Source organism: Chroicocephalus ridibundus, chromosome 19, assembly GCF_963924245.1.
Source record: "Chroicocephalus ridibundus chromosome 19, bChrRid1.1, whole genome shotgun sequence".
Classification (NCBI taxonomy): Eukaryota; Metazoa; Chordata; class Aves; order Charadriiformes; family Laridae; genus Chroicocephalus; species Chroicocephalus ridibundus.
In genome coordinates this window covers 5,839,494-5,866,488 of record NC_086302.1, presented here as the reverse complement: position 1 = coordinate 5,866,488, position 26,995 = coordinate 5,839,494, and the positions used below count along the sequence as shown (strand labels likewise).

General features: G+C 49.7%; 1 protein-coding gene across 30 annotated transcripts in view; it reads right to left on the bottom strand.

Annotated features, from left to right (window-relative positions):
- EPB41 (erythrocyte membrane protein band 4.1) overlaps positions 1-26,995 on the bottom strand; it is a 98,552-nt gene that overhangs the window by 36,036 nt on the left and 35,521 nt on the right. For 29 of the 30 annotated variants that reach the window (XM_063355591.1, XM_063355619.1, XM_063355592.1 and 26 more), the window contains exons 2-9: positions 15,012-15,480; positions 12,437-12,667; positions 9,701-9,805; positions 6,804-6,846; positions 4,682-4,757; positions 3,966-4,184; positions 1,695-1,782; positions 1,323-1,475 (exon numbers count right to left, since the gene is read on the bottom strand). In XM_063355591.1, the coding sequence (XP_063211661.1) occupies positions 1,323-1,475; positions 1,695-1,782; positions 3,966-4,184; positions 4,682-4,757; positions 6,804-6,846; positions 9,701-9,805; positions 12,437-12,667; positions 15,012-15,473 (1,377 nt within the window). In that variant the 5' untranslated portion in view covers positions 15,474-15,480. The remainder of the gene's footprint in view (positions 1-1,322; positions 1,476-1,694; positions 1,783-3,965; positions 4,185-4,681; positions 4,758-6,803; positions 6,847-9,700; positions 9,806-12,436; positions 12,668-15,011; positions 15,481-26,995) is intronic. The other variant, XM_063355605.1, reaches the window with a different exon arrangement.

Below are 26,995 nucleotides of genomic sequence, written 5' to 3'. Positions count from 1 at the left end.
TTGTAGCCTCTCTCCCCATCGTGTTTACAGCAAGCAGGCTGCTCCAGGGAGCTCCCTGTTCACAGAATCACACAATGATAGGGGTTGGAAGGGCCCTCTGGAGATCACCTCGTCCAACCCCCTGCCAGAGCAGGGTCACCCACAGCAGGTGGCACAGGAACGCCTCCAGGTGGCTTTGGAATGTCTCCAGAGACGGAGACTCCCCCACCTCTCTGGGCAGCCTGTGCCAGGCCTCTGCCACCCTCACAGCAAAGAAGTTCCTCCTCATGTTGAGGTGGAACTTCCCATGGTCAAGTTTGTGCCCGTTACCCCTTGTCCTGTCCCTGGGCACCACTGAGAAGAGCCTGGCCCCATCCTCCTGACACCCCCCCTTTCAGTATTTAGAAGCGTTGATGAGATCCCCCCTTGGTCGTCTTTTTTCCAGACTGAAGAGACCCAAATCCCTCAGCCTTTCTTCATCAGAGAGGTGTTCCAGTCCCCTCAGCATCTTGGTAGCCCTTTGCTGTCCCCTCTCCAGCAGTTCCCTGTCCTCCTTGACCCGGGGAGCCCAGAACTGGACCCAGCACTCCAGCTGTGGCCTCCCCAGGGCAGAGCAGAGGGGGAGGATGACCTCCCTCCACCTGCTGGCCACACTCTTCTTGATGCCCCCCAGGATGCCATTGGCCTTCTTGGCCACCAGGGCCCATTGCTGGCTCATGGTCACCCTCTTGTCCACCAGGACTCCCCGGTCTCTTTCCATAGAGCTGCTCTCCAGGAGGTCACCACCAACCTGTCCTGGTGCGGGGGGTTATTCCTCCCGAGGCGCAGCACCCTACACTTGCCCTTGTTGAATTTCATAAGGTTTCTCTCCGCCCAACTCTCCAGCCTGGCCAGGTCTCGCTGTATGGAGGCACAGCGTTCAGGAGAGGCAGCGTCGGGGCAGCCACCCCCTGCCTGCTGCAGTCTAAGTGAAAAGGTATGTGTCTTTTTTCTTTTTTTTTTAATGAAAGCGAGACAAAGAGCCTTTATCTTGGCCCGTTTGGAAAAGAGGAGGTAGTCCTCTCGCAGTTTCAACTGTGAACTTCCCACCGGTTTCCCCTGGATGCCGGGAATACCAGGCAGTGCCAGGAGGTGGTGCTGGATGACACGTTGTTTAAATTGTCACCCGCTGGTTTATAGCTTCAGCAAGGTCAGCAGGCTCTACCTCAACACCAAGCCAAGAGCAGAAACCCTACAGAGTATAACACGCTCGTTCAGAAAAAAGCTTGCTCCCTCCCCTCCACTTCGTTCTAGCGAAGCATACACGTTGGTGATAATCGGAAGGCAATTAAAGAAGAACATACCTCCCCTGGCCGAATCTTAATGAAGAAGCTGCTCCGTTTATAGGAAATCTTCAGGACTTTGGGCCAAGGGAAGCGGTTGATTCTCAGTTTATCTTTGTAAACAAGAAGGCCACTGGAACAGACTCCCAGAGTGATATCCACTCCTTCCAAGTCCTGGGGAAGGAGATGTAATATATAAATAATAAGCAATGGGGAAGAATCACTCCTCTTGCGAGAACGCTGGAGGCATTTCTGTTGCATGTCTCTCTGTACCAGCTGACCTCCTCTAGCTTGCAAAAGGAGCCTCCTGAAATAGGTAAGTTTGCTCCTACAAGGGAAGGATAATCAAATTACAAAATCCACAGGCAGGTGCACGCACCCGCTGCTTCTCACCTTGGCTTGGTGAAGGTCGACTCCATACATAGACAGCTTTTTTGCATTCTCAAGAAATTCCAGGTCTGCTTGGGCTGGAGTCATGGATCTGGGGAAAGAGAGAAAGGGATTGGTATTCTCCTAACTGTTGCTTTTAGGAGGGACAGATCAGACTTCGCAAAACCGTTTACTTGTTAGATTTTCTTTTGCTTTCAATACAAGTTTGTGCCCGGATGATGGATTATTAAATAGCTCTGAAGGAACAAATTTGTGCTTTGAGACATCCTTGTAAAACGGGTGCACCTTATTTCTGTGCAGACAGCAGAGAAGAAAGCGAGGGAGCGCCGTGAAGGGGCACAAAACCTGGTTCAGTGGAAGAAACACCAATTCAGCCGAAGGCCAAGGGTGACAGGTACTGTCCCCCCCAGCCCTCCTGCCCCTGCGACCCACCCCCAAACCCAGCTATTGTTCTCCAAACCAAAGGCAAGGACAGCTGAGGCCGCCCGGCAGCGATTCCTACTGGGGCAGGGCAGATGAATGAGAGGTTTTCTGGGAGCAGATGGTACCCGGTCTGCAGGAGGGGCAACGCAACACAACTTTGCTTAACAGAAACATCCTGATCACAGAGGCTATTATCAGGGTTATTGAGGTGCCCTTGTTAATAAGTTTCTGGTGTAAAGGCTACATTTAACAGCTCTGCTGGGACGGCGTTTGGCTGCATGCATCTCACTTTGCTCCCCGCTTTGATGTCTTCCTTGCCGAGCGCTCGCATACATCTCCTGTGCCATGTAAAGAGAGGTCTGAGTGGTGGGAGACAGGGCAGACAAAGACAATCCTCTAGGAAAGACCCAGGAGCAGTCGCCATCCCCAACACGCGCCTTGCGCTTTGCAAATAAAGCGGCCAGAGACGGAGCGTGGTTTATCAGAGTTTTCCCACTGAAACCCCCCTGACAGATTAATGTTCACAGAACAAGGACCAGAAATTAAACGGGTGCATATTGCTTCCTCCCTCCTGCACGCACGAGCAGATTAAATATAACTACATCTTATACCTTGAAGTATCCTTCTAATGAAGCCATGAATAATTCAGCAAAGTGATCTGCCACTTCTAGCACAGCTAACGGCCTTTGACTTCAAGTCATGAAGCTTGTCAGCGGCCCGGTACTTATTTTCCCTCATTTCCTCTCCTCTCGGTGCAAATGGAGGGGAATCAATTTGAAGTATTGATTTGCGGGGTTGGGAAGGTGTTAATTGTAGCTTTGGTCACAGCCGGGGGCACGCGTCCACCCTTCCCTACTGCACTCAGGTTATTAGTTCCCATCTGCGAGCGAGAAGGTCTCGTCTTCTGCTCTGTTCTCATCATTAGTGCATCAGCCAGGAGCTTTGCACAAGTCAAGGGGCTCCGGCTGAAGGTTTTGGTATCACAGACTGGTTTTACGGGCTTTTTTATTCCCCTTAAAACCCCAAAGCGTAGAAGGGTGTAGAAGCTGCGCGTTGGCCGCTCTCACGCAGCTTCTGCAATCCATGCACTCGGAGCATCTACGAAAATAATCTCAAAATAAGGCGAGGAAGAGGTGACAGAGGTTACTGTCACCCTTTAATCTGGTACCAGAGGGACTCCCAGGGGTCCTTCATCCCTGCCTGAAGAAGACACATCTGCCCAGGTCATGGCTGTGCTGGGGAACAGGAGGAGGACAGGCTAACTGCAGGTCTGTAGCTCCTGCATTATCCGGAATAATTCCACGTTATAAAGTGTTACTCATTAAACGTGGCAGCAGAAAACCCCAAACATGCTGAAGGCTACAGCATATACACAAAGATACAAGATCTGCTCCAACCAGATTGCAATCAAAAACGTACATCAATCCCAAAGTAATTATTAAAAAAAAAAAAAAGAGAAAAAAAAGAGACAAAGGACAAGGTTAAAACAAGCAAACTTTGCGTTTTCACATGGAATAAAAGCCACTTTCACAACTACACTGTTGAAAAAGAGCACCGTTAATAACTGCAAGACTTTGAATCTGCTCGCTAAAAAAATAGTTTCCTTTTCACGTAGGAAAAAAGAATTCCAGCTTCTAGAAAGATTTTGCTATAAAGTATTAGATCTTTTTTAAATAGCCAATGTTCTCAGTAGCTGAAAATTCACACCTTACTGTTAAAGCTTCTGTTGCCAACCTAAAAATCAGTGCAGCAGGAAACGAAAAGCATGCAGCAGAGGTGGGGAAAATACCAGTAACCCCCATTATTTCAGGCTGCTCTGCACAAACAAGTCCTCCAGCCGCCGCAACTTACCGGTACGTTTTATGAAGCTCCACAACCTTCTCTTCCAGCTCTTTTGTCTGGTTTGGGGCCAATTTAAATTCACTGATGTAATCCGGGCTGTGCAGATCGGGATCGTAGTCTCCCAACTCGGACTGGACCGTGTAGGAACCCAGCAGAGCCAAAGTCGCAAAGGAACAGGGCAGCCGCCCCGTAATGATGTCTTGTCTAAGCTGAAGACACAAGTAGTACCTGAAAAAAAGGCAAAATACTATTTCCAGAGAGCACAGAGAAACTTAAATTTGAGGATCAAACAGAATCTCTTTTTTTATGCCACTGATGAACGCAGTGTGATGCTCGTTTCTAACTTCTACCTGTATTTTTACTTAGGGGGGAATATTCCCACGGTAAACAGCATGGAGACAGGAGGATTTAAAGTCACCTCCACTCTGGAAAGGGAGTAGAGGGCGTTTATGATCAGAAAATCTTGTTTTTAAATAAAAATTTACTTTTCTCTATAAACGCACACATGCCAGGATCATAAACAACACCGTTTTATGCATGTGGACTTCAGTGGGGAGTGGGAGCATCCCACACACTCACTAAAAACAATTGAAAAACCCTCCAAGACGTCTGGTCTCCTTGCTGAAGGATGGAATAACACCCAAATATTAAAAATTTCTATTCAGTCTTCCATTTCTAGTGGTTTCCTTTGCTCAGCGAGCTCCCTGGATTCCTGGGTAAATCACCTGGTAATGTCCTCCGTCAGCTGCGCGGGATCCGGTGGATAAAACTTGACATTGAAGGTAAAATCCCAGGGGCCTCCTGCAATGACAAAAGAAGAGGTTGAGAAAAATAAACACGCCAGGACAGCTTCGTGATAGTCCATCTTTATAAAAAAAGCTGGGAATATCCAGCTGATCTTCAAAATACGGCCAGCGGATCGTAATACTGATTTTAGTATGTACGGCTAGCTGCTGCTTAGAGGGTGTAAGATACAATTTCATTCACAAGAGCTAAAAGACACGGAGGAGAAAACGCAGCAAACCCGTAGGAATAAAGGACAACTTGTGGAAAAAAAATTAAATTCCTTGCTAGGGGGCTAAATTACGTATTTTTTCACTGACGGAAGAAATAAAAGATTAATGAAGAGAGGGTCAGGCGCCTGCTCTAGGTTAATGAACGAGTGTTGCTTTATCACTCGACCCAATTTCCAAATTTCTCGTCAGGAGCAGATGTGCTAATTCCCTCAGCGGCGGCGTGTGCTGCGGTGGGGCGGTCAGAGCACAGTTGAAACTCAGCCCAACAAAGCAGCAAAAGTACCAAGATGGGAAGAGCTTTACAAGCCCAGACCTAACTGTTTGAATACAACTCGTCGTGAACCTCGTACAGCACAATTAAAGCATTAAACGGAGTGAGGAATCGCATAATCACACCTAGAATTGACATTATTTGTGGTACGGACAGCTTCTAGGTGACACAGCTGAAGGAGTTACTCCTTTCCCTTGAAAATAATTACGCTTATCCGCAGAAAACAGTCCTAACCAACCCATTAAGCACTCAAAGTAATTTTCATTGTTACAACTCCCGCCGGCCGTGCCCTCTAACGCCCTAGTTGAAAATGGTATTTATTTCAGAAAGAGAAGACAACCCTGCGGTTAACTTGCTCAGAGATTTGTCACGACCTCAGGCAGGGAGGAGGAGGGCGGGGGGGACACGTAGCGTCCATGGATTTACTTCTTATGCAACACCATAACCGGGATCAAACCCACGGCATGTTGTTTTCATTATACGCCGTTCAAAACAAGTTACTCCAAGAAGACATTTGAGGTAGCAGAGGTTTGCAAGGAGGACGCAGAGACTGACTCCCTGTATCCGTCCACCAACATATATGGATGTGCATATATTCACACGGACATTCAACATATATTCACGCAAATCCAAATAATTTGCCATTTCCCCCGTCTCAGGGGACCAGATTCCATAGCAATTTGCTCATCACGCTTCGGAGCTGAATTTTACCACATGGCACGGCAGGAGCAGCTCGTGCCCTTTGCAAACATCCTGCTATCGATGCAAAGAGAAGTTGATAAGGGCAGGAGCTTTTCCTCCTCCACAGCCCTGCGGCATTTCCCCCCCCTCATCTGTACTTAATGACACGCTTTGCTCTGCGTCCCCCACCAAAAGCACACATAAAAAGAGTATTTTACTTTCGTAAACCAGCATTTTAATTTTGTAAAACAGTATTTTACTTTCTTAAAACGGTGTTTTTTGAAGCAGACTTGCTCCTGAGAGCAAACAAAAGCCTCTAAAGTTTATTTAACTTTGACGCTGCCCTCATCTTGAGCTAGTTCAGTGCTAGCAGACCTTAAAATACAACTTTGGAGAGCATCTGGCATTTGCCCTGGTACTACTCGAGTCATCTACCATTCCGGTATCCCTACCTGTCCCCCACAACAGCCTCGGAGTCTATAAAACCTCGCTACAGCATGCCATTTTGCTCAGGCTCTCCCAGTCTCCTTTGGGATTTAAGTAGTTGCCGCTGTCGGGTATCTTCCCATCCTCCAACAGGGAGCACATCTCCCATTTCAGCGTCAAGGGCAGCCTGGGTTTGCACAGGGCGAACACACCCTAAGTTACGTTTTCCCACAGAAATGACCTTTTTTTTTCCTAAATCTAGAGCATCTCTAAGTACTTAAGAAGAGGAGAAAGGACGCGCGGACTGCATGAGCTCGTGGTGATCCCCACCAGACACCCTCACTCCAACCCTCACCCATCCTTGGGCTCCCAGAATCGCCCACCGAAGCCACGCTTATTGAATGAAAGGGGGAGAAACTACACGCAGCCACACGATAAATGCGCTCTACTTACCGTGAACCTGCTTTTTTATTTCTTTGGCAGGATCCAGCCACGTCTGTAAGAGGATAAAAACATTCACAGTTTAACAGACGCTCCCGAAACGCCACAGAAAACTGCAAATTGCTAAAAATACGGCAAAGAAGACAACATTTGAGATGAACGCAGCCATGGAAACTGGAGAGAGGGTGCGTTTTTCACAACTTTTACTCCAGTCTGCGGTCTCAGTGGTTGCATTTCCAACCCTTCACCTACCAGGAGCTCGTAGGGGAGGCACAAGGGACAGGAGGGAGGGGGAAGGGGGGGGAAAGCAGTATTTTAGGGCTGCAAGCACATAACAGCAGCTACCGTCGCAGCTACATCCAGCTATGAGGGGCAATCGCGCCACACATTTTTCTTCTCCAACACCTTTAAAAATAGGCAAATAGGATGTCCGCGTTCATTTTCGGCACCCTGACTCCATACTTACCCTATTCGGAACAAAGATTGCCAAGACTTTCTATTATTAGCTATGGTTTTTAACGACCCGATCACTGAAATACGAGTGAAAACATCCAACACTGGGGAAGGCTGCAATATTTTACCGGAGCGTGACATAAACTTCGTCTCTTTTAAGCATGACTCAAGTTTCTAGTAATTATCTCAGCTACAAATTTAGAAATATATCCTTCCACCCCCCCTCCTCTGCAATTTCGGGGTTTGTGGTGCAACATAAGCCTCAAAAACCAACTCCTGCTTTTGCCGGCAGGGGCTGAGCAGCTCCTGGCACGTCAAACCTGAGCCTTTCCCTTCGCAGAGGTCAGGGTCTGCCCCGCTGAAGGTGGTGTTCACAGCCCTCCAGGAGAGGGTCCATTAAACCACCTTCTTCCATTTTCTCGAGTCCTGAGCAGGATTTGGACACCCAGGTCTCCCGAGGTGAAGGAATTAACCCATTGAATCCCCCGAGCTAATCTGCCCTGACCAGAAGGACACGTAACTTCATGGCAGGGAGACAGCGATACTTACATTTAATCTTATCTTTTTATACGCTTCCCCCTCTAACCTATAAAACCGGGGATAGGAAATCCATCTGAAAGGTGGAGATGCCGCTTTGCTGTCTTTTTTAGGGCCACCGTTTGAGGCAGAGCATCTCCACGGCCACGCTGGTGCCACCACGGCTCGTCACGGCGGTTTCGGGTGGCCGAGCCCGGGGTGCAGTCATGCATCCCCAGCACTCACCCTGCCTGATCCAGCGGACAATGACGGGTACAGCAATTAACAGCACTTTTATCCAACGCTGTGTCATGAATTAGTAGGAAACAATCCTCCCTTTGAAAGCAGCATGAGCATCAAGCTCCTCTATCCACTGCCACCATCTCCGATTCCCACTGTCACCCTCTGCTATTCCCATGTGGGAAAACGCCCATCCCCAGGAATGTTTATTCCCTAAATATCAAGGTGGAAAATGCCACATACAACCCTTCCCTGCCCAGGAATACACACGTGCATCTCCACCCGCTCACACGGCTGCGGGTAAGGTGCAGAAGCCCATCTGTTGGTTGCCTATTAAGATAATTTCTACCTGTGAATCAGTAACTCAGTGTCAGGTCTCGTTTGTAGTTACAGCAGGAGAGAGATGGAGCTTCAGATTCCAAAGTTCAATGAAACCTAACCAGAGAGATTCCCAAAAAAAGCCCAAAAACTGTGTTTTGCCCCATCAGAGCAAACCAGATTTCCACCACTGGAGCTAAATCTGTGCACGGCTCTGGGACACAAACCTGACAAAATTGTTTGTTTTCAGTCCCTACGGTTAAAAAGCTGCACAACCTCTCAGCCCTTGTGGGCGGCGGGGAAGGAAGCGCAGGCTTGTGCTGCCGGAAGAATTGATGCCAGCACGTCTGGGGATGGGAAGAGCGAGTCCCGGGAGTCCAGGAGATTCGGCAGTGAGCAACCCACAGCACACGCCTGAGAAGCTGAGCTGCCCCAGCTAAACTCTTTTTCCTTTTAATTGGATCTAAAAGCACACCTATCCCCCCCTCTGCAAGCACAACAAACGCCTAGAGTCAAAAATCCAGGCTATATATAAATACATATATATATACACGGAAGCAAATTTCACATGCAAGACAACAGCAAGACAGCAGAGACGGTAAACCAAACCCAAGACAGAGCTCTGCCAGCCTCAAAGAGCAATGTTTTGGGCTTTCTGGCCTGTGTATTAAAAATTCACACTTGCAATTATTAAATATTTAATGGCAAATACGCCTGTCAGCCATAGTAAGCTGGCCCATAAGCGACTGCCAGAGGTGAAGCATGGGAAGAGTCAGAATACGGACCAACATAACTGGTCTAAAGGACGTAAAAGTGGGCCCTTGATTTCAATTTAGCACATTTTTGGCTCGCTCCGTGAAAGAGAGCTTGAGAACTGCTTGAGTTAAAGCGTAACCAAGGGTTTAAAAGATAAGACACTGCCTGAGTCTAACCAAACAAAAACCTTAAACTGAAACCATATGAGTAAGAGTTCTGGTATGAAGAGTCACGTGTGTTTTTTTGCAGGGCAAAGCCCCGACTCAAAACTGCTCTGACGGCTGCGACCAAACCGTACCAACGCTGACACCGCTGCTGGGGCAGCCTGACTGCTTCAGCTATAGTTTTACAAATTAACGGCATCATTTTGCAGTAAACTAATATACTGAATTTTCTCCAGCTGAAGATCCAAGTTCACGTAGCTTTTTGAGTAAAATCCACACTCCTGTGGGCATTTATTCACCATTTCAGCCTTGGTGATGACCCTCTTAGTCTTTTTTGGGGGGGAGGACATCAAAAAGGGTATTAAGAAGAGTTTATGCACCATGTCCTCCAAGGGGGAGATGATCCTTTGAAAGAGCAGAACCCACCCAGGTGCAGAACACCACGCCACAGCAGCCGCTTACCCTGGAGGTCGGCGTGTCCCATATGGCCAAGCCAAAGTAGTCTTCTTCCAGGAGATTGAGGTGGTCGCAGACTTTTTTCAGTAGATCCTGCCCCTTGGCATGTTTCTGCACAGAGACAAAAGAAATTCTGTAGGACAGGCTGGTTTTTGCCTGCCCTCGTTCACGGGAGAGAGACGGGAACATGATCAAACCATGCTGGGCACTGCCAAGAACGGAAAAAACACCTTGAGTAAATCAAAATCTGATCTCACGGCCATTTCTGAGCAAGCATCCCTTATAAGAAAGTGCATCAGGCATAAAAATTCCTATAGGAGAGGCAAAGGGAATGGCAGCGGTTCTCTCTGCTACCACCAGCTCCGTGTCTGAAGCCCCCCAAGGCTGAGCTTCTCAACGCAACTCAAGAAACACTTAGGATTTGTATGGGTTTTCCCTCCCCAAGTGCATCTGCTGCACTGACACCTCCCAGTTCCAGGCTGTCAGACAATCAGGCTTTGATCAAAAGATGATTTAGATTAGTTATGGGGAAGAAATTCTTTGCTGTGAGGGCGGTGAGTCCCTGGCCGAGGGTGCCCAGAGAAGCTGTGGCTGCCCCATCCCTGGAGGGGTTCAAGGCCAGGTTGGCCGGCGCTTGGAGCAACCTGGGCTGGTGGGAGGTGTCCCTGCCCAGGGCAGGGGGTGGCACTGGGTGATATTTAAGGTCCCTTCCAACCCAGACTGTTCTGTGATTCTATGATCAATGTGGGGTACAAAGCTGCTGTACAACCCCCTGTTAGAGCCGCACATTTTGGGGGAAACCTGGCTCTGCAAGGTCACAAAAGAAACAGTGGCTCACAACCAAAGCCCGTAATTTCCACGGCTGTGGGAATTACGGGCTTTGGTTCTGAGACACTGTTTTGTTTTGTACCCCACGTTGATCTGCTGATGAGACCCAGCTTCTCCAGTTTTGCCCCATGCACCGAAAGCTGCTTAGCACACCACTTCTTGCCTCCAGAAACACGCTTTTGAGCGTTCCTATCCTTTTTTTTTTTTTTTTTTTTTCCTAAATCCTGCAGAAGTGAACTGACCCCAGGAACAGATACCCTTTTAGTCGAAAAGCACGAAGGAAAACATCCCTGAGGCACAAAACTATAGTAACCAGAAGCAGCTGGTTCTATTGGAGGCTTCGCTAAAAAGAAAGCGCAGCTCCAGTGACGCAAAATAAGCTTTACTAATGCATGGCTTGTGCCCGCATCGCTCCTTTTTAGCCATATTTGCACGGCAACTGACCCAAGACCAGAGCCTTGTTTTATTCCAGTCCTTCAGCAGTAAGGTCCTTAGTGCATATGTTGTCTCTATAGGTAGTGCGTGTGTTAGCCTGGATATTTCTCAAGGAATTGGCACTTAAAGATGTATAGGAATTAAAAACCTTCCGTGGTTGTTAATGGGAAAGGACGTCTGAAAGCACTTATTCTTGGGTAAAGGCATTTGTGCTGGTCTTTGCCTACACCGTTGCAATTCCTTCTCAATTAAGTCTTAATTGTTAGAGTAGGATTATACTGGTGTTAAAGGCGAGGGTATTTGTCAAGCCGGGAGGGTCCCACTGACACAGCGGCCCCCCCTGCCGTGCCCACCGCGATCCTCTGGACCTACAGAGAGAGACTTCCATTGTCCTGCTCAAGCCGGGACCAACCCCACCACCCGCATCCCTGCAGCCCGCCGGCAGTTGAAGGCATCGCCGCAGCAAAGTCGGGCACAAAACCACAGGGAAGCTGCCACCAGCATCCCGGGGGACAGACTCCTTTCGGGGGCTCGCACACAAAACCCCCGGCAAAGGGGAAGGCGAGCGGGGCGGCGATGGTCCCAGCTGATCCCAGGCAATAAGAGCAGCGACGTCGTTACACAAACGGCCGGCGCTGACCTACTTGCCCAGGATCACCCAAGGTAACCGCTTTCACAAGGAGCCCTGTGCCCAGATACCCTCTCCTGGCCCAGTTAGCCAGTGGGACTGGGGAAAAACAAGCTGATGGAAGTACGCTCGAATGGTAAGTACCGGATTATTAATATTCTGGACAAGTACTTCAATACTGAAATGGGAATTTCTGCTAGCTTTTTATTGCCCTGACAGCAAGACGGTCCTGTGAGAGAATGCGCAAAATAAAGCGGAAGAAAAGCTCTCAGATGAAGGGGTTTGCAGTGCTGTAAGTCAATATAATAACTGTAAATCGTTTACTGCAAATATAGTCAACTGCGGGCTAAGCACAGCCCGTTTTTCTTTACATCCAAGCTCCAGGAGTTATGTTAGCCAGTGACCTGACAGGCAAATGTACCTTGGATGAACAGAACTTCACAACCCACTTTATTCAAAGGAAAGGGGCAGAAGATATTTAAACAATCCCAACCTAACACAAAAACCTAAACTCTAGCCTGGGATACAAATGAGAGAGAAGATGAACAGCAAGTAAGAGAACTTTTCTTTTTTTTTAAAACTTCCCCTCACCTTTACAAAGCAAGACACCCTAGAAATTGTAGAACAATTAAAAAAAAAAAAAAGAGATTCCTCTGCACACAGAGGTTTTTACGACACACTAAATAAGTTGTTATAGCTTACAGCAAGCTTGTTCTGCAGTAAAGCCTGTCATGTAATTCACTGGCAGCAAATTAGACCCCTATTAAATAGCGTTTGTGGTGATTTTTCAAGGGGACGAGAAGGGAGAGGGGAAAAGAGGAGAAGCAGAAACAAACCCCAGAAGTACTTACATCCACGGCGCACTCAAAAATGGTGTCATCCAGCAAGACGACTTTGCAGTACATGTTTCTGTGTCTTCTGATTGCTTTCTGGGCGGCTTTCAAATCCTTGTCCGCTTTGGTCTCCGGAGTCTCTTGTCTGGGCTCCGGCTTGGCGCTCTCTTCCTTGGCTTCCCCTCCTTCCTTGCCCTCGAGGTCTCTGCTGTCCGGCTCCTGGTCCTCCCTCCTCTCCTCCTGCGCGGGCTGAAACCCCCACATCACCCCAGTTGCAATTTAGACGTGTTGAGCTAAAAACCCATCCCATGAAAGAAGCATTGCACAGGTGAGCAATGGGGTCTCACCCCCAGAATTAGGTTATCTGACTTAAACGAGCAACTTGGAGCAGCAGCTTGGGTGAGGAGGGTAACGATAATGTTAATTCTTAAAGCCTTTCAAGTCAATCCCAAGTCTTCATTTAATAAGGGACGTTACAAAAAGAAAAAAAGGAAAGAGGGTTGATTAGAGAAATCAGGGCGGATTACATCATGGTCTTAATGACAGCACGTTTTTGATTAGTGAGTTTTTCCCCTCCCCGGCCAGACCCCCACCGCGGGGCCCCCGCGCTCCCACTGTTCTCCAGTGCACGGCCTCCGTACGGCAGCGGTTGCATTAAAAGGGGGGTCAGCGCCGAGATTTGGCGGCCGTCTGAGCTGACCGAGCGGCTCTCTGCCCCCAAAAAGGGAAGGCAGCCTTCGCTCCACTCTCTCTTTCCTACCGAAGCACTTTGCAAGACACTTTAATTCACTACAACAGCAGAAAGAGACGCAGTTCGGGGACAGGAGGAGGAAGGAAGCTGATTTTTTTGTTGTTTTTTTTTTTTTTTCCCCCCACTGCCATTTCAGCAGGTTAAACGAGTTCACGGCCGGCTCCGACAAGTGCTGGAAGTGGCTGGATGCAGCAGGAGCACGCAGCCGCTGCAGAGGAAAAGTAAAACCCCGTCTTTTCAGCCCATCGCGTCTCATGAAATCACAGCCAGGCCCAACTGCACGGAGGTATTTAAAAACTAAATAATGTCCACAAGCTGCTGACTTCTGTTCCAGCAGGGCCGGGGACAATCGGGTGCAGGGAATCAGTCAAAGCTCGTAATGCCCGTCGGTCAGCATTTATCAAGCAGGCAGCACCCCGCAAATGCTTTCACGGCAGAAATATCTGCCGAGTGTCACAGTTCAAAAAGTCACTGACGTTGACCTAAAATAAGAACTGGGGGGAAAAAAAAAAAAAAAAAAGAAAAGCACAAATGCTTCGTCTAAAACAAACAGCCCCTGGCGAAGGAAGGCCGCGGGTGCACATTCACATGCGCTCAGAAGCAGCAAATCAAGGTTAAATTGAGAAAGAAATCATATGTTTCTTCTTGAAGACATAACTTCTGGGCTGAAATTGCCTGAAAATGTCCAGCTCCTCCCCATTCTGCTAATCCCAGCCCTCACAGGTACAAAACACGAACAGAGATCATCCCATGGTTTTCACAGGCTCAGAAATTTGGGAAAAAGAAAGGAAAAGGTGCTACCTATGACCTTCTCTACACCTTTGCAATGTGAAGGAGGTAGATTTACAAGTACTGCCTACAGCTGGCAATGCTCTAACTTGGAAAGTAATGCTCCAAAAGTCGGAGTCTGCAGATCCGTAGCAGCTCTTTGGAGCCCATTCAGAACTTAAGGCAGCGGGGTAATTCATTCAGATTTTATCACGAACGTGCTGCGACCCCAGCCACACACACAGGTCGGGTGGGTTGTAAGAAATCCCCTTCTCCGGAAAAGGGAACCTGCCTTTCTCTAACTCCGGGCAGCCGCAGATCAACGGCGGAGCTGCAATTACCCAAGGAGTAAAAGAGAGGGCATCCGACACCCCCAAATCAACAACCAGCTGCAGCTTTGTGAACGTCTCCCTGGGGATTTCTCTGCCTCAAAAACTTCACATTTGGCATGAAAAATGACCCTGGCTGTAAAGAGCAGACATCAGACGGCTACTAAGGGCTGGGCTCAGCCCACGTGCTGCGCAGAAATCCCTGTCTACATGATGCATAAGCAGAAAATATTTGTATTTGGCAGGGTCAGCACCAGCCCGGACTGAACAGATGACCAAGTTCTAAAATGCCACGCTTACGCTCCTTGAAGCCGAAGAAACCCTTTCCCAAATCCACGTTCTTTTGCAATCTCCACCTCACACCACTGACCTGCCTTTACTCTGCGCACACCAGGGACATCCCGACGAGCAATCGCTCTGTCGTGAATTATGGATTTGAACCCCAGTTCTGATGTGACTTCCCACGCCTCAGCAGAGTAAAGAGTCAGCACGGGACATTTTAAGTTATGCTGTGAAGTGCGAGCACATTTCAGGAGCAGGTACTTTGCAGGACGGTCGGATACAGGAATGCAAGAGCGGGAAGTACGCGATGCAACACAGGGAGCTGAGAAGAGCCTTTTTAGCAGCTCATGAGTTTTTCCCATCAAGCCTACCTTCCTAGGATAAAAGGTTTTTATCGTTTTGGTGAAAAAGACACATTTTTCAAGAACAGAAGGGAGCCCGCCACACCAACAGTGTGTTTTACCTGTGTTTCCGCACTGCTTAAGGAATGGAGATCTAGCGATGGATCGGTTTTGAGCTCAGGCTCAGGAGCTGCAATTGGGGCTTTCACCAGGATGTCTTCATCAGGGCTGGCTCCTAATCCCGGGTCTTTCTGGTCACCTCCCGCCTCTTTAGAAGCATGAGTGTCTTTGTCCTCTTCGGACACCTGAGACTTGGGTCTCCTGAGAAAGGATGAGAAGAGGCGGGAGAGACCCCGGCCCTCGGAGGTGCGCCGTTCCTTCTTGCTCTGCTCCTCGTGCGTGGGGGTATCACCGTTGGAGGCCTTCTGCTTCTGCCCCGCTGCAGGCTGTCCCCCTGCCGTCTGCTGAGCCCCCTCCTCTCGGGAAGCCTCTTGATTTTGTGTTTCAGCAGCCCCTTCCTCCTCCTTAGCTTGCTGCTGCTCCGAATTGTCGGCGTCCGCCGCTAGGCTCTTCTCTGTTGTCATGATGACACTGTGAGAGAGGTGCAAAAGGTCTCAATCAAGATCTTTCCAATATTTAAATCTGTGTTAAACTATTCAAACCAAGCGACAAGCACAGACACACCACGCTCCCCAGTCACACCACCTTGTCCTGCCAACGCAAGCAAACACATCATTCATTTTGCTAAGGTTTGCTTTGATAGAAACATCTCTATCAACGTTTGCACCTCCATCTTCTACCCTTCGGATGACGCTGATTCCAAACTGCTAAATGCCCTGGCACCAGGTCTGCAGCCTGACAACAACAAATGATTAAAAATAGACACAAGCTTATGGAAAGGGGAGGAGATGGCAGAGGGTCTTGCTCCACAGGGCTGTCCTGAGGTCCTCTCCTTCCCCCAAGTCCCCGTTCCCCTCTGGCACTGCTGGCTGTGGGAGCGGAGCAGACGAGGACACGCACATGACCAGGCAACCTTCCTCCCACCACGCCATGCCAAAGCCCCAGACGGCCCGCCATGGCTTGTGGCCTTACAGCATCCTTCTCCACCACTGCAACCCAAGCAGAAATCTGCAGCTTGAGGGAACACTCGTACAGCCAAGCAGAGTCCGAAACTGCACGGCCACAAATTTTAACAGTTGCTCACTTCTAAATGTCCCTGAAGCCACAGGTCCTTGTCATGAACTGAAAAGGTGGTTTAGATGATGGCTCATCACCTAAACATGATGAACCACGCCGCTGCTCTCATCAGTGTCTGTCAACTACATTGATAAGCACAAGACAAGTCCAGTGGAGCCGGGCAGGCTTCAGGACTCACGAGATCTTTGCATTGCACACTGGAAAAATGTAAAATGAAAAGGCTTCCAAACAATCCCCATAATGGAGAGCAGATTTCTTCAGAGCCTCTGCTGTTAAGCTGATGCAATGTTTATTTCAACTTTAGCCTGGGCTGTTGACACAAAAAGATGGAAATCACATGAGAGGAATATCTATTTAAGGTATAAAGAGGACCCAAAATAATCATGCTTTAGAGAGGATAGAACTAATCTTTGCGCGTTGCATCACATGTATCTGCAGCAATAAATTGCCACTGCTTACACAGAGCAAATAGCATATAATCCAATATGCCTTCAATCCCCCCAGCCCAAGCCTTGGCATACAAACATTTGCTCAAAATACATACTTAAAATTAAGAAGCATTTTAAGATGTCACCGTCCTACATATTACTGCATTCAACAATTTTAATTTAACTCAGGTCGACTGCCAAAATAACCAGAGTGCTTGAAAGAGAAAAGCCCTCCTGGCTTTCCAAAGTACTCTTCCCCTGCATTTAATGCAAAAGCTTAATATTATTGCTAAAGCTGTGGTTAAAACAAAGCAGCATTAGAGACCTTCACTGAATCCGTTTCTCCAGCAGTGCAGTTTTCCTGAGTTTACGAGGTTTGTTTTGCTTTGGGTTTTGGTTTTATGGCTGTTTTTCTTTTTTCAAGGAGGGCTTTTGTAAAAGCAGGGATGGTGACCCAACAGGGTCTGTGCTTCCATCAGAGTGATTCGGAGAGGTGTCAGATTTGGGACAGACCCTCTGAACTCTTTGAAACCTCTTCACTTGGTCAAGACCCTCCCAGACAGCTTTGGGGACGAGCTGCGGGGCCCATTTCAGCCTGGTCTCCTGCAGACACCAGGTTTACAGCATCGCACCCTCCCCACGATCCTCCCCTTGCGGGGCTGCTCTGGGTTGCTACAAACCCAACAGAGAGGTGGAGGCCACTGGAAGAGCAGCTTTCTACCTGCACTGAGAAAACAGGAACATTGCAAGTCAAAGACGGTGCCGAAACCCAGATGTGGCAAAACTCCGAGCCAGACAGAGGTGCGGATGTGCAGAAACCCCCGCGGCATCGGTTCTGCTCCTCCAGCGCTTTGCACGGGAGAAGACAGGACAGCTTGGCACAGCCCAACCAAGGCAGCGAGTGCCCCCAGGGGTAATTTTCCAAAACGCTGTTGAGTCGGGCATTATGTCACCTCGTTTCCCCACGAGTCTTGCAGGAGTTTGTTTCTGCAAGATCACGACAGAACAGGCTCTGCGAGAAAGCCGTAAAACCCAAGTTAAAGGAAAGGCTACGGCCCCAGCAGGTCCCACCACCACCCGCGAGGAGGGGCAGCCCCGCGTCTGCCGCTTATGCTGAATTTCCTTTTCAAGTTAAACCCAACCACACACCAGACACGAGAGCCAGGAGTCCAAGGGCTCGCTGCCCACAGAGAGCACATCATACAGGGAACACCTGAAAGGTGGAACCAGCAGCAAACTGACAGGGTGAGGGATGGCCGCCATCTCGCAGGGGCAGAACTGAGGTTACCGGAGGTTTAGCGGGACCAAAGAGGGATTATGGTATGAGCAGGGTCTGCAGGTGGGTTCAGGCGAGGGTTTGAAGAGGCTGTGTGCTAACGTGGAGGGCACAGGGCTGCCATCGGTGACTTGCCCCTGCAGCTCTTACTGCTCGTTCCCCTTCCTCCCGTGATCCCTTCACCACAGATGCCGCTGGCCCCGTGTCTGCAGAGTCGCCCCAACCACCACGCAGCCAACTCATGCTCTCCAAGAAACTCCTAAGAGATACTACAAGGTGGTCGGGGCAAGAAACTACGTTCAGCCATACGCACATCACCCCAAGCCCATGACGCAGGACGGGCTCGCCATGGCCAACTCCCAGGGCAAAGCTCCCGATGCCCCAGCACGCATAGGGCATCGGATATGTTGCAAGACGGTCCCACCATGAACGCACGAAAATATTGAGCTCCTTCTTGCACCAGCTGCCGAAGCAGTCTGCTTTGTAGTTGCTTCCTACTGTGTTTGTTTTTTGAATAAATACATTTGTAAGAGTCATTATCTAAACACACATTGCTCTTAAAAAGAAAAAGAACTGAGGTTCTCGAGATGATGACTGCAGGGAGGGCACAGCTGAAGAGCAGCTCTTATCCGCTGCGGTAAACAAGAGGGACAGTCCACAAACAAACATTTCCTCTGGAAGTAGTTTTCTCTTTTTAAATACCAACATTTCTGGAACACGAAATGTTTACTTGTTTGGATTTCAAAGCCGCAGTAATGGACCTTTCCTGGTGCGGGAAGGTGGGTCTCGCTGGCGACGAGCAAACATCTCACATCCCCCCGGCAGGGCTGGGGGATGCGGAGATGGGCACGTACGAGCCCTTCCCTTCCCTTCCCTTCCCTTCCCAGCCCTTCCCAATAAACATTTCACAGCGGCAGCCAGCACCAGTAACTCACTGGGCGCAGGCAAACAGCTTGCCACAAGACCTGAGCACGCTCGACCACCACGTGGGCTCATGGCTGGTTCCCTCCCTTTGAAGTTTCATGTTCAGAAGCGGTTTCCCCTAAAGCTCTCAACCAAAAGCAAAGAGATTTGTAAGCAAGCAACAAAACCAAGAGGCTGTATTATTATTTTTTTTTAAAAAAAAGCACCTCTGCCGCACAGAGATGTTTGCTAAGTAGCGTTCTGGTTTTGTTTCCAACCCAGCCCACAGCAGAGCCGACACGAAGAGCGAGGTTTCCACTCCGCCACTCTTCAACTCGTTATTTGGAGAAGGCACTGCCCACAGCCAAACCACAAGCAGGTTTTCTATTTAAATTACATTTTCTTCCATCGCTATTCCACAAGGCAGTTCTGCAGAGCCCGCAGGTGCCTCCGGAGCTCCCTGGACGCTGGAGGAGGACACTCTGCTCTTGCAGGAGTGCCCAAGCAGCGCTGCCCACCTCCTGCTCGGAGCTGCCACGCTTGTAAATGCTGGATTTGGGGATTTTTTTGGTAGAGGATGAGGGTTTGGTGCCAGACAGCCTGTAAAAGGCAGGCTCTTTGCAAGTCTGGTGTAGAGAAGGCGTTTAACGCTACGGAAATAAGCAAATCACAGCAAAACTTAGATACGATCCCACACAGAGATTTCAGAGTAAAAATCTCATCAGAAATGAGTTCAAGTGTGCATTTCTATTAAAGCATTTTTAAGTTTAAAAACACCCTACTCAAGACAAGAAGATTTTAGCAACAGGGAGCAGTCCGAAGAAAAGGTTATTAAATATACCCAGAGCAGCCTGTGGGGAGAAGACAAATAGAATCATAGAATAGAATCACAGAATGGTTCGGGTTGGAAGGGACCTTAAAGATTATCTAGTTCCAACTCCCAAAATAAAAATAGGCTTCTCCCCACGGGGGAGACCTGCACCACAGGTCGATCTCCCCATTGACAGCATCCCCCTTGACCAGATCAGACCCAGAAGAGGACCCGGACCTCTTGGTGTCCAGCAGCACCACCGGGAACGTCAGTGCTCGGGTGAAGAGAGCCTTGTACATCTCTTCTTGAAAGGCACCAGCAGCTCTGAACACCTCACGTCAAAGCAAACCGCTACACGGGCACCTTCTGAACCTGCTGTCCCATGCACAGCAGACCCTCCGGCCACCCCGAAGTCCCGAGACCCCCCCAGTCTCAGGGCTCACCCCTGTTCCTGTCCAAGGGCACGACTGTAGGGACCACACGACATCTCTGCAGGCTCGCTGTCACCTACACACTCCCCTTGCTCTTCTGCAACAAAATCCTTCAAATCAAACAGACTTGAGGCGTAAGAGGAGTGTAACAGCTCGTTGTTCATCCTGTTCCTAACATAGTTTGAACCAACACTAATTAATATCTGACGAGCAGAGGATGGCAAAACTTGGTCACAACCCGAGCTCCCCGCTCTTGCAAACATCAAAAGACAACCACCCGCCAAGTTCAACCGTTCCCCTCTTCCAGCCTGCACACGTGCACACCCCTTTATCTAAAATACAGATTTTAGAGGAGCTCAAAGATCCCACCAGCTGCCTGCTGAGAAAGCTTTCGAGTCTGGAGGACGCCGAATGACTCATTTCACTGCGCCTGTGCTCCTGGAAGGTCGTCATTAAGTGATGGCGCCTTCGTTCTCTGGAAATAACGATGCTGCTCATTTGGGTTGTTTTGTGAGGCTCCAAGAAACACTAATATTTAGATACACGTCTGTCACTGTCTCCCACCTGTCAGCCTGCTCCAGTCTCTCTTATTTAGGCACGCAAATAAGCCCAGTAACAGTAAAATATAACTTATCCCCGCTTCCAAGCCTGGAGAAACGATTTATGGCTCACGCCGTAACGTGCTTAATTCCCAATGTTTTAGTCTTTCAGAGAGAGCAGAAAAAGGACGGTCCACCAGGAAGGTTCACTTCTCAGAAACACAAACCGTTTGGCAGCGATGCCCAACGCCAGATAATGGTAATCACGCTGCTGGAACAAACTGTCTTAACCTTCCTACCCAAAAATGTGTGGCTTCGCCGAACGCTACTGCTCCAGCAAGAGCTGGAGACAATGATAAGAGAGAAATTTCTGCTAAAAATAGGCAAAAATCAAATAGTTTCAGCAACAGCGTCTTTTTTTTTTTTTTTTTTTTTAAAAAAAAAAAAGCGTTCCTTCCCATTTCATAATATGTGTGAAAAGCACACAATTCACCAGGGAAAACTACACAGAACATTGCTCTGAAATGGATAGCACGGGCTGAAAAATACAGTTTTTTCAAGCCCTGGTGCATGTGCAACAAACCCGCGTCTGGGGGTGGGAGAGGAGGAAACTGCCGCCACCACAAGCAGGACTCCCCCCACGCGCGTGTTCGAGTAACGGATCCTACACGCGATTTTTACTACAGTTAGAAAAACACGGCAGAGAACTGGTTTTGTGGGTGGTTCGTTGTTGTTTTGTTTTTTTTTTTTTAAACAAAATAAGAAATTCCAATGCAATAAAACGAACCTCTCAGTAAGAAATTCAAACAACTTGAAAAAACTGTAAAGCACCAGAACCTTTCAAAATTTATTTAATGTGTTTTACTAGAGGAATAATTAACGCTGGGATTTTATAACCGCTATTCGCATTAACACGCATCGCCTTTTTGTGCCGATACTCCGGGTCCTGAACAAAAGGGATGCTGTCGCTCAGCTGGCAACGCTGCCTTACCCGGGGGGTAACAGGAGACTTCGGGAGCCTCATCCAACAGGGGAAAAATAAACCACCCAACACAACACAGATGGCACATTACAACCGCCCGGATTTAATTCTCACCAGACCAGCCCTCGTAATCTACTGTATGTCGGCAGCACCGTGCCCCTCTTTCATCTTCTGGTATCGTACAGCTTTCCTATTTAAATGAGGGCAAAAAAATAGTAGCTCACCATCTGCTGAAAGCAAATCATTTATGTCAAATTGAAGACTGGGCTTATAAAATGACCTGCCTAAATGGAGCAGGGAGTGCATTACAACCGAAGGGAGCCAGGAGCTCCTCCCCTGTATCCTCAGAAATCCTCCTGGATGCTACAGAATTCCTTCTGCAGGAATTCATGGGTTTTGCTCGTCAGTAAAGCGCTGAAATTTAAAGAAAAACACGTACTTGTCACCGGAGCCTTGTCTGCAGCGATGGGTTTGGAAAGGCTGCCCAAGCAGGACCCGTCAAGAAAACTCACTTGAACTCAGAGGAGTTAGACCCAGAATAGAGCCACGGGGAAGGCTGCCAGCAAAACAAAGCTGCTCGCAGACTATCCCTCCTCCTGCTGCAGAAGTGGAACAGTAGTTTGCTAAAAAGACTAAGAAAACAGTCAGTTTAATGCAAGTTTCCTATGCTGTAGCAAGCAGCAGACGCAACTCTGAGGAGTCCTTCCCCAACTCTAGCGGGGCTCAGAGAAGAAACAGCATTTCACCTCCAACGCACGGCGTGTGCCGAAGCTTTGCGAAACAAATCCCCAAACCACCCGACTGCACCAACCCCCCCCCACACGGAGGAAACGCGGAGCTCAGCCTCGCGGGCGGCACTCGCACCGAAACCCTCCTTTTGCCAAAGAAGCCTGTATCTGCCCGACCCCGCGGAGGAAGGGAGGGACCCCCGTCCCCGTCCCCACCCCGCGGGCAGCTCCGGCGGCTGCGTTGTGCAGATAGCATCCCACGGGGCTGCTCCCTCCGCCAGCCTTCGGCGCACCAAGAAGGTGCAGCCCGGCACCCGCCGACTGAGGCAGGAGCCAAAAATCTGTGCAAATAAAAGCAAGCGGGAAGGGGTGCAGCCCTGAGCGAGCGGCACCTCATCACGAGCCAGCGAAGCCAAGGACAAGCGGGCTTCGTCCCAGCAGGTCACGCCATCCCAACCGCTCCTGACCGAGGGAACACTTCGGGTAGCGCCGACAGCAGAACAGAATGGGTAACGCCAGCACCGCACGTGACAACAGCCTTCTCCCTCCAGCAGCACGCCACTTTCTACAGCAACAGTTCAAGAGGAATAAGCAATAGATCTCAATCAACCGAATAGCAGGATTTTTTGCCATGCATTATTCATAAGGGTTTTGTGGTTGTTCCCCCCCCCCCCCCCCCCCGCCCCTGCCTGAACACAGATGTGTTTACTCACACTGTGCCTCATTTACAATCAAGGTTTAACATAACTGGGCTCATTTTCCTTCCTTACGGTTTTTCAAGCACAGGGGGGGTAAAGCGCTTTTTGCTTTTGTCTTTTTTTCCCTTTGGTTGTTTCCAAACCAAAGCTATAATTAGAACCCAAGAGGGACCTGCACGCTCCTTTGATAAAAGAGCCGCCTGTTAGATAAATACCACCCGTGTGTGCACACACTCGGGCACCTGCCGGGTACGTACCGCTGCGGCACCCACGGCCAGAAGGATGTTTGATGCTAAAAGCTCTTAACAGGCTCCACCGCTCAGCGGCGCGGGGCTGTCCTCCTGCCGTGTGCTGGGGACATCGCGCTTCCACCCGCTCGATTTGCAGCCATACGGCTGCAAGAACATTTGCATTCAGCCGAGTGCCTCGAATACACCTGCCACACCCCGGTACAACACCCCAAAAATTCATTAAAAATAACCGATCGCACCGGATATTTTTACGTTATGAGCTGCACAACAAACACACAACATTTAAACTATTTTCTGACCAGGGGCTGGCACGGCCTGAGTCACTATAGGTTCGCCCTCCGCCGAGCCCAGGTAAAAGCCAGCTGAAAGCATCCTCAGCAGGGCTTTAAGCTGGGGTTACTGCTTCGAGATTGCCACTGAATACGAAGGATATTTAACCAAGTTAGCGCCTACGTCACCCTAAGCTGGTTTCAAGACCTTTCCTCCTGTAAATCAGCCACTCCTCCTCCTCCTCCTCCTGATACCAGCCCTCCAAAAATATTCAACGCAAAGGAGACTCATTCTCCAGCAATGCAGTTTTGTTGCTGCTTTAACGAGTCGGTAGCAGCCACAAAGCTGGGTTTATTTGCACGATTTGCTCTAGCGTGCTCACTGCAACCATCCAGCGACAGCGGCGAAGATGGGGGCTGCAAAGGGACAATTAACTTTACTGCAATTATCAGCAAGCCCTGAACACAGCACTTTTAAAGTTTAACGACCCCCACCAAGGAGTGCTAGAAGGCATCGGCCAGCTGCAGATTATCCTACTAAATTCCTCAATTCTTGGTTTTCTCAACAGGACAGCCCAACAGTCACACCGGCAGAGCGACACAGGGGACGGAGAAGCTGGAGACCTCCTCAGCGTCCACCAGCCTGGACCGCCCCAGCCCCACCGTGGCCCTGGAGACGGGACCGGGACGGCTGCGAACGCTCCGCCGAGTCCAGGATGGATGAGTCAGCCGGCAGGGAGGTGCGTAAAGCCCAGTTTCACTGGGTGGGTACATACCACCCCGGGTATCGCGCTCGCAGCAGCAGCCTGCGCTTGCTCCCCAGCAAGGGCAAGGCTTGGTTTCAGGAAACTGTCCCTTCTCTGAAGTCTCCTCTTCTTCCAGGGCTCAGCATCACACACAGCAACACCAGGACAGGGAAGGAGGAGAAATCTGTTCCCACCACAAACCTCGAGCTGCATACTCCCAGTATCACAGAAAGAACCCAACCTTTAACCATTTGAAAACTCGCGTGACCATGCAGCTCAGCTTTAGAAACCACTAAGAGCTATTTAAAGTCCCCAAACAAAACCAGAGGAGCCTGCAGAAGCCCCACAAGCCCTCTCAGGGCTGGCTGCAGCTCCCCAAGGCAACAGCACCAGGGAATGCCGACTGGGGTGCAGCCCCCCAGGCAGCTGCTGACCTTGCCTCAGGACTGGGAACAGCAAAGCATCCTCTGTTGGCACCGTGCACAGAAGGGAGGTGGGAGACACCTGCTCCAGAAAGCTGGTCTCTTAGTTTTTTCTTTAAATAGTGCAGGTGACGAGTTAATTCAAACTCTGCACCATTCCCAGAAAAGCAACCCATGGGAATGATCCCACCGTGCATCTCTGGTGTCCTGCCTGGGCCCACGGATAGCAGGAAAACACCCAGAGCCATTTAAAGCCTGGGGGGAACCATGTTCTCACCCAGAGCTGGTCCACAGGCAATCAACAGGCAGGCCTGAAAACCAGTAACTCAGATGTCTGGGGCTTGGAGCAACCTGGTCTGGTGGGAGGTGTCCCTGCCCAGGGCAGGGGGCGGCACTGGATGGGCTTTAAGCTCCCTTCCAACCCAAACCGTTCTATGATTCTATGTTTTCCCAAATACTCATACCCTAGAGTCAGACACTGTTTGTAAAGCCTCAAGGTATTGACTCAGTTTCATGGGGACAAACTCAAGTGCCACCAGGACCCCAGAAGGACACTGCCCCGACGAATGCAGCATCACGTATGACAGAAGAGCATGGCATGTCCCAGGCATGCGCTGGGACGCTTAAAACCAGCTCCACAAGGATGATCGTCTTCCTGTCTTTCCTGCTCGTGATGCTCAGTGACCCCAAAGTCACCCATTTTCCCTGGGGCAGTTTCACAGGCTGGAGAGCAAAGGAGAAGCTGGTCCCTGGAAAATCACAGCAGGCATTGCAACACCTCCCACACAGAGGGTGTCCCCCAGCAGCCTTTCAGGAATCCTGCACCCACAGGGCACATGACACCCCCTGGAGTCAAATAAGCAATGGGAGATCAGTGTCAGCATCCTTGTTGGTAGTCCCCATCCCACGATGAGGGAGTTCTCTTCGCAAGGCTACGGAGAAGCCCACACAGAGCCCAGCTTTCTCGTATTCCCATCACACACCAGTCACTGTCCAAGATTTGTCACAGCACCACCCATTTTGTGCATGCAAAAGCACCTCACAGATGCCTGAAGGTCCTGCCCTGTGCCCAGCACCTCATACACACATCTTGCTTCTGCTTCCATGCAACAAGACCCCACCACCACCACCCCAAACAGCCAAGAGCTGGTGATGGGTACCGAGATGGTGGAGAGACACCAGGACACCCACTCACCACGGGGTGACACGACTGGGACCTCCCTGCGGCTGCATCCCAGCACGGCTGGCAGGGGATGAAAGTCATAGAATCATAGAATGGTTCGGGTTAGAAGGCACCTTAAAGATCGTCTAGTTCCAACCCCCTGCCCTGGGCAGGGACACCTCCCACTAGACCAGGTTGCTCCAAGCCCCGTCCAACCTGGTCTTCAGTCCTCCCATCCCCACGGGGAACAGAAACCAGATGGGAGGGAGCGCGAAGCACCCATTAAATATCTTCTGCGGCACTCAGCAGCCAATTACACACAAATTAAGGAGCAGCTCAGTCCCGTCACCCTCCCCAGAGCTGCTCCTTTTGGTACCCGATGTGGTGGCAGAAGAACCACCCTACCCAAGCCTTGGCCTCCCAGCCATTTCCACCAGTCTGTCTGTTTGTTTTTTCCACCCAGCAGTGAAATCAGGCAGCTTTAGTTTTTAATCCCCTTAATTAGGGGTGTGCAGCAGTCTTCATTCCTTAATTACATCCATTGACACATCTGATGCAACACATTTACAAACAACCATTTTCACTGGAGATGGCTTTGAATCAAAATTGCCGTCTTTCCCACTCTGGCTGCGCTCTGTCTCCGATGGGGAGAAGACACCACCCGGCTTTCCGGATGCTTTAACAAGACACGCTTGCGCACAACTTGGAAATGCAATTTTCGTTAAATAATCACCTGTTTCTTTGGCAGGATTTAAGCACGAGGTGACCACAATGCTGAGAAACTGATGGCAAGGCTGCTTGAAGCAGCAGAGTGGGAGCTATTAAAAGTTTGCAGCAAAAAAATGGCCATTTCAGGCAATACTCTCACTATTGCCCCACGGGAGAGAGGGACGATGTCTCAGTGCCAAACCTGGTTATTTTGGTACATCTCTTTTCAATAGCTTGGTTAAAGGCGGACAACGGCACACTTCATTTCAGCGGCTCAGCTGTCAGGAATCCCTTTGATCCTCTGGGAGAGCGAATACCCAACGAGCACTTTAGTACCACCACTTCTGCTGCCGGACCGAAATAATTACGCCGACACCTTCTGCCTGCCCACGGAGCCATTATAGCCTGATCCCACGGGGTGCCGGCGTTCGCTCTTGCTTTGAATTACTACACCGGCCTCCCGTCCTAATGCACTAATAGCTCGCCAGGACGCGGCAGCTGAGCTCCAGCGGGCAGCCTGGCCTGTCAGCGATAGCAAATTGTAAGCAGGACATC